This window comes from Physella acuta, unplaced genomic scaffold (assembly GCF_028476545.2).
Source record: "Physella acuta isolate Inbredline_101_S28 unplaced genomic scaffold, ASM2847654v3 ptg001170l, whole genome shotgun sequence".
NCBI classification, from domain to species: domain Eukaryota; kingdom Metazoa; phylum Mollusca; class Gastropoda; family Physidae; genus Physella; species Physella acuta.
The window spans coordinates 227,977-235,951 of NW_026732687.1; the positions used below are offsets into that span (position 1 = coordinate 227,977).

At 37.3% G+C, this 7,975-nt stretch overlaps 1 protein-coding gene across 1 annotated transcript; it reads left to right on the top strand.

The window, feature by feature from the left end:
- The first annotated feature begins 858 nt into the window (after nucleotides 1-858).
- Nucleotides 859-7,539, top strand: LOC131956689 (dermatopontin). The gene is made up of 2 exons (XM_059321239.1): nucleotides 859-1,124; nucleotides 6,980-7,539. The coding sequence occupies exons 1-2, from the start codon at nucleotides 908-910 to the stop codon at nucleotides 7,342-7,344; spliced, it is 582 nt and encodes a 193-aa protein (XP_059177222.1). The 5' UTR covers nucleotides 859-907; the 3' UTR covers nucleotides 7,345-7,539.
- The last annotated feature ends 436 nt before the right edge of the window (nucleotides 7,540-7,975 follow it).

Here is a 7,975-nt window from a genome sequence, read left to right on the forward strand (position 1 = left end):
GTTAGCTGTGCAGGAAGAAACAGGTGTTACCCCATTTTTTGGTCAGCCACACACATGTGTATGTCAAACTGCTACAGCTTAATTAGGTAATCAATGATTGGCGTAGCCAGTATCGTCTCGATAACATACCAAACGCGTTAAAAGTACATTTAAAATTAATCTGGTACTAACGCAATTCAAGTCTTCCTTAAAGCTGGAATTGTAATTTCTCGGTGAATATTTTATAATACTAAACCATTTAATCCATCGCAAGTAGTATTTCGTAAATACGTGTTTAGCCTTTTCTGGTAAAGTAATTACCTGTGCCCCGCCCCTCAAGTGCAATACCTTGTCGGCCGCAAAAGAAAGTTTCGATTAGTGGCGCTAATCTTAAACGATTTTCTAGAATTTGTTTACTTAAGGATGAGTACAAGGCGATGTTAATATGTTCAGTTATTTTTCCTCCGTAACTGATTTACGAATTCGGGAAAGTAAAATTGCTCTTTTATGATATTACCATTGCTGGTGCTCATTAAATTTCTCTGTTGCCTTTTTTTCTAGTTAGAAAATGGCTTTTTTTTCGAAAGCTTACCTAAAGCTTACCTAAAGGCTGACTACCAACATCGCTATAATTTAAACGTGTATAGAGTTTTGTGCATCCCACTTTTATTGTGTTTGGACGCTGATTTTCTTCCTGATAATCCTACTGAGATCGTTTACTTTTACGTTTACGGCCCTTTTGAACGAAGGCATTGCTGATATACTGGTTATGTAAAACTTAGCCAAACACAAACAACCCCATACATTCTAAAACTCATTAATTAAGCTGACAAAGAAATCTATACCGACATGTTTAATTACCAGTGTTGCACAGTCAAAATGCTTGCACTGGACCTTGCTGAGCAAGCGGCCACTAAACCTTCAGACAATGCTGTTGTTATTCAGACTCTCGCTGTTATCTGCAGCATTGGCCACCGTGTGGACCAGTCCAGTCTTAATCGATTATAAAAGCCTAAGTTTTGGTATCTCCTGTCGTAATAGGGTCATCAACTATATCTACACTGAATACAGCAACCATTTTAAAGACAGGCGTTACGAAATTCGTTGCGGAAGCCCTAATGTGACAATGGAGTGTGAGAACAGCGGTAAGGAATTTACTTCATGTAGGCCTGTATAGTACGCCTTGATGTGAAAATTACTTTATTTATTCATCCATGGAGTTATAAATCCAAAACCATTATATTAAAATAAGCCTATGATTTACTTATATGCGTTTTAATACGTCTTACACAGACAGCTTAAAGACAGGCCAATTTTTAGACCGTAGACATGCAGAGGCGTAGCGACCCTTCCCGGCGCCCGGGGCGAACTTTCAATTTGGCGCCCCTCCCCCCCCGCTTATATATATATATATATATATATATATATATATATATATATATATATATATATATGTGTGTGTGTGTGTGTGTATATAATTATGTGTGTGTGATAGTGTGTTTATATATAAGCTTGTGTGTGGGTAAGAGTGTATTTGTGTGTGTAAGCGTGTGTGTAAGCGTGTATGCTACAGTCCGGACAAGGTTTAATAATTACATTGTATGATTTTCATTCCTTAAAACTTTACCACAATTTAATTCCCATTAAGATGCGTTTAACTTTTTTTGCGAAAGATTAGTAATGTCAGTAAAAAAAATTAAGCCTGATCTGTGTTAGAGGGTAGTTTGTAGCTAACGCTAATATGTTTAGACCAGCCTTTTATGTTCTAGTTTTGAACGATCTCTGTTGTGATATGGTACATAGTTGGATTCGAAGTTTGTTAGAGTAAGGACACACATGTGACATACAAGAAGAAGTTATCAGAAATATTTATTGTTCACATTGGAATACGACATGGGTATTTCGTTGATTGGTTGATGGTATGACAAAACAAGCTAGAGAAAACAAACTGGAATCCAACGGATGTTAACAGCTCGTAGTCTTGGATTTCGCAGATTTGCCCTGCCTTCTCGCACACAGTTTCTTCCAGGCATCTTTTCGGAAGGGGGGGGGGCGAAGCCCCCCGGAAAATTTTTTACGCCCCCCCCGAACGAAATGAAATTTATATAATTTATATATAGAAAATATATACTTCTAACAGTGTCTACCCCCCTCCCCCCGAAGAAAGTTTACCGCCTCCCCCGTCCCCCCGAAGATTTCAAGTGCCCCCCCGGAGAAAAAAGTCTGGAAGAAACACTGATCAAAAGTATCTGATCTCTCACGTTGAAGTTGAGAGAATCGTAAGAATCTTACAAAGAACTAGTCGCGTCTTTTTTTTTTAACAAAACTGGCTATTGAAATTGTACATTACGCGTTAATACACTTGGTTTCTTTACTAAGTGTTAAGAGAGTTATCTACTCACCAATCCAGTACAAATACTTGCGATTTTTGTTAGCGAAAAAAGCGCCCCCCCCCACCCCCACACACACTCATCACAACCATCTTGGACAAAGTTTGTAGAGCGGTTTTTAACGTAACTAACTTTTTTTTAAAAATGTTACACAATTATACAATGCACAGTACAATTCGTTTCTTTCTGAGAGCTAAAGGTTGTTTACTCAGAATCCTGTGTAATTTTGCTATTTTATTTAGCCTAAAAGCGCCCCCCTGCACCATCTTGATAAATGTCACTAACGTATTTTACAGTTCAACAATCGTACAATACGTTTTAATACAATTGGTTTCTTTTAATAGTGGTAACGTTTATCGACTCAACAATCTAGTGTAAATTCTTCCGTTTTAAGTCTCGAAAAAGCGCCCCCCCCCCCATCTAGGAAAAGCTTCAAAGCGGTTTTGCCGGTCACTGTTTCTTAAGAGTATATGTTTTACATTAAGAAATCAAGATAGAAAACAGTTAAATCAGTATGTAAATGCGTGTAGCCATTACATTTCTTAACTTAGACAGTTTATAAAAAAAAAATTTCCCACCCCTTTTGGCGCCCCCATAGGGTCGGCGCCCGGGGCGGCCGCCCCCCCCCCCCGCCCCCCCCTAGCTACGCCTCTGTAGACATGCCTGATTGTTGCTGGTTGAATCAATGACTTCAGCCTATACGAGGTTGAGAAACAAGCCAGGTACCAAACTTATTTGGTCAGCAAAAATACGCACTGCAGCAGGAGTAGACTGAACCGCCGGGACACCGGGAAAAAATTCGGTTGCCATTGTTTATGTCGCCATTACACGTGAAAACCAAATTGTTTTTGCTTTATTTTTATGTTTATTTAGTTACCGAAAATATCAAAAACATCAAATACATCCAATCTTTAGTAAAGTCCGAAAAAAAACCAGACAGAATTTTATAACCATATTAATTATAACTACGCTGTGCTTGATTTTTAAATTGGTAAAGTGCAATATGGTAGGTAAAACACGGATATTTTAAATACCGCCTTTTATTTATTTTATACACTGAACGTACTGTTTACTAATTATTATTCTATCTTTCCGTTTGCGGTCAAGCTGGGTTTTTATAGTCATTCACTGAATCAGGCGCGTCCGCCGGCGCTCGGACAGGGTGCGATTTGGCGCCACGGGCTAGACTGTGAGCACTATGCCTTTATGTTTGCATTTAAGCTGTGTTTGTGTTATGAGTATTGTGTTTGTTTTTTTTTTTTGTGTTCTTTTGCGTTTGGATTTGTGTTTGCATTGTGTTTGTGTTTTCATTTGTGTTTTTATTTGCGTCTGTTTTTTCTTTTATGTTTGTATTTGACTGTGGCGTTTGTGTTTTAATTTGTTTTTGCATTGTATTTTTGTTTTTTTGTGTTTGTGTTGTGTATGTGTTTTCTTTTGTGTTTGTGTTTTCTTTTGTGTTTGTGTTTTCTTTTGTGTTTGTGTTGTGTTTGTGTTGTGTTTGTGTTGTGTTTGTGTTGTGTTTGTGTTGTGTTTGTGTTGTGTTTGTGTTGTGTTTGTGTTGTGTTTGTGTTGTGTTTGTGTTGTGTTTGTGTTGTGTTTGTGTTGTGTTTGTGTTGTGTTTGTGTTGTGTTTGTGTTGTGTTTGTGTTGTGTTTGTGTTGTGTTTGTGTTGTGTTTGTGTTGTGTTTGTGTTGTGTTTGTGTTGTGTTTGTGTTGTGTTTGTGTTGTGTTTGTGTTGTGTTTGTGTTGTGTTTGTGTTGTGTTTGTGTTGTGTTTGTGTTGTGTTTGTGTTGTGTTTGTGTTGTGTTTGTGTTGTGTTTGTGTTGTGTTTGTGTTGTGTTTGTGTTGTGTTTGTGTTGTGTTTGTGTTGTGTTTGTGTTGTGTTTGTGTTGTGTTTGTGTTGTGTTTGTGTTGTGTTTGTGTTGTGTTTGTGTTGTGTTTGTGTTGTGTTTGTGTTGTGTTTGTGTTGTGTTTGTGTTGTGTTTGTGTTGTGTTTGTGTTGTGTTTGTGTTGTGTTTGTGTTGTGTTTGTGTTGTGTTTGTGTTGTGTTTGTGTTGTGTTTGTGTTGTGTTTGTGTTGTGTTTGTGTTGTGTTTGTGTTGTGTTTGTGTTGTGTTTGTGTTGTGTTTGTGTTGTGTTTGTGTTGTGTTTGTGTTGTGTTTGTGTTGTGTTTGTGTTGTGTTTGTGTTGTGTTTGTGTTGTGTTTGTGTTGTGTTTGTGTTGTGTTTGTGTTGTGTTTGTGTTGTGTTTGTGTTGTGTTTGTGTTGTGTTTGTGTTGTGTTTGTGTTGTGTTTGTGTTGTGTTTGTGTTGTGTTTGTGTTGTGTTTGTGTTGTGTTTGTGTTGTGTTTGTGTTGTGTTTGTGTTGTGTTTGTGTTGTGTTTGTGTTGTGTTTGTGTTGTGTTTGTGTTGTGTTTGTGTTGTGTTTGTGTTGTGTTTGTGTTGTGTTTGTGTTGTGTTTGTGTTGTGTTTGTGTTGTGTTTGTGTTGTGTTTGTGTTGTGTTTGTGTTGTGTTTGTGTTGTGTTTGTGTTGTGTTTGTGTTTGTGTTGTGTTTGTGTTGTGTTTGTGTTGTGTTTGTGTTGTGTTTGTGTTGTGTTTGTGTTGTGTTTGTGTTGTGTTTGTGTTGTGTTTGTGTTGTGTTTGTGTTGTGTTTGTGTTGTGTTTTCTTTTGTGTTTGTGTTGTGTTTGTGTTGTGTTTTCTTTTGTGTTTGTGGTTTCTTTTGTGTTTGTGTTTTCTTTTGTGTTTGTGGTTTCTTTTGTGTTTGTGTTTTCTTTTGTATTTGTGTTGTGTTTGTGTTGTGTTTGTGTTGTGTTGTGTTTGTGCTGTGTTTGTGCTGTGTTGTGTTTGTGTTGTGTTTGTGTTGTGTTTGTGTTGTGTTTGTGTTGTGTTTGTGTTGTTTTTGTGTTGTGTTTGTGTTGTGTTTGTGTTGTGTTAGTGTTTGTGTTGTGTTTGTGTTTTCTTTTGTGTTTGTGTTTAGTTTTGTACTGTTCCCAAGTTGGTACATTTAAAAAAAGATCCACCGTGGCGGAGCACGGGTATGCAGCTAGTTTTTTATTTAAGAAAATACGGCATCTTGACAAATCTAACGACCCTGCCCTATGGGGTTTCTCCGACGGGAATAAAAAAATTTTGTTACCCTCCACCGCCGGTTTACGACCTCACAAAATACTAGGGAGATCGTTCGGCAAAAGTTTTTAATTTTTTTTATATATAGCTCATAAAAGTAGAATTTCACTCGCGGTCATCGTTTAGCCCTTGTCAAAGGCTTTGACAGTTTTTCCATACGGCCTATCCATTTACCTAGGTGCATGCAAAAAAAATTTAGCTAGATGTACACAGGCTAAAAATTGAAATTACCCTCTGTTTTTCACATAAAATACAATGATTATATAGGGAAATACGACCTGGTCAGCTTTGACCACTTTAGGAAGTTTTCCCAGATATGGCGAGTTTTTTTCTGATACCCTAAGGCGTTCTTCTACCACCTCACAAAATATCAAGGGGGTTGTTCGGCGAAAGTTTTTTTTTCCATAAGTATAATATCAAATTTGTAGTGCTGTATCAACTTTTAATGCGATTTCCGGTAACCGGAAGTGGAACTTATGCTACTTTTATTTTTACTAAAGCCTATAACTTGAGTACTGTTTCAGATAGATAAATGAAATTTTACTTGTAAGTAAAATATCTAATTATCTGCCTTCTATCCAATTTTGAGTAATTTCCGTTTGACAGGAAGTGGTAATTTCTAAAAAAAACGCATGTCATTTTATTAAATACTAATAATATTCCGCACTATCATACACAGATTGTTTAGTTTTCACTTGCTGCGCAATTCTTTTTTCTACGAGATTCTATTATATAAAAATATTCGAGAAAGTTTAGTGGAGATCACTCCCGCTTTATTTTATGCATAGAAAAATGAGTAACATAGCGACCGAATACATTTTGCACGTTTGTATCCGCTAGAAGTTCTTTGCCTCTAATGGGTATACTCAATTTGTAATTAAATAATTATAATTGTACATATTCCATTGAATAATATTAAAAAATTTCAAGATTAAAGTGATTCCAATGTGGTTTCACACCAATCCACTTCGGTGGACGGTGTAATTGGTGTTATCCCCCCCCCCCCCCCCACCTTGTCGAGTGGCGTCAATTTATATTAATCCACCTAGAAAAAGCATTGCGGGGCCTAACTCTAACAGTTTTTGTAGAAAATTGGTGTCACCCCCATCACAGTAGTCGATTAACATATCAGTTATTACACTTCTCAACAAAAGCTTTTTCCTCGGCACATGTTACGTTTAGTTGGTGTCACCGCCCCCCCCCCCCCCATAGCTTTAAACTGTGCACAGATAATACTAGCGATTTTTATTTAGAGTAGGTTGTTAATACAGGAGATGTGGCATTGTTTTCTCTATCATTAGCCCCCCTCCCCCCCCCCCTCTTGTCGGGATTTGTCAACTTGCCTCTTAGAAGACTAGGCCTATTTAACTATAATTAATCATTCATTTAACTGGAATGATCATTGTTTCTTGTGTCATCCCCCCCCCCTACATTGTGACGCTTCTGTTTATAAAATATATAAGCTCATGTTTTCGTTTTGTTTTAGGATACGTGAATGTTATGGGTCAGCCCATTAACTTCCTTTGTTCGAAGGACAAAGGTATGACCGACATTGGGAGTCACCATGACAACTACTACGAAGACCGTCGTTTCAAATTCGGTTGCTGTGGAATCATAGGCAAGAAATTAAGCAACTGTTACTGGACAGACGAGGTCAACACCTTGGGAGGGCCAATGACCCTGCAAGTCCCGGATGGTCAGGTGATTCAGGGCGCTCACAGTTACCGCGACGATTTCTTTATGGACAGAATATGGAGATTCCGGCTTTGCCTGCTAGAAGATGACTCTTTCCGTATAAACAGCAAAAACAAAAATAAAAAGACTAGTCTTAAAGTAAATAAATGCACTTAAATTCGACATTGAAGATGCAGATAGCAAGTAGTTTTCTTTGCAAAACAAATACACCAAACGACTGGTCGCAAGCTGCAATATAAATTCATATAATTACAAAAATAACTCTTTCTGTCCACCTTTCTATCAAGTTGTTAAAACAATTTTAAATGTTGATCTAATATCTATTCAATGAAATAAACTAGCTTAAAGTTATGGCAGCAACGTGGATTGTGTGGTTTTTTTAATTAAAAAAATTAAATATAAAAACCTTAATTAGGATACAGTTGAAATAACCTTTTTTTTTGTTTAGATTTTAACAAGAACAAACACATTTGTAAAAATATTAGATTTCTTTAAGAGATTAACACATAGAACTGCTGAAACAAAATGTGTTGGATTTATCTCTGTATGTTTAGTGAGATGAACGGTGTGGGTGGGAGGTAGAGCACTTGACTGCTAACCTGAAAGCCTTAATGATCCTGGGTCCACCCAGCTCTGAAGAGTACCTGACTCACGTAAGGAAAGTAAAGGTGGCTGGGAATGATGCTGATCACGCCATCATTGTATATGGTCAAGAAACGGATTGACTCTACTTCATCTGCCTAACGGACTGCAAATTTCGTAAGGGGAATGTAGAAATTCCATGAAG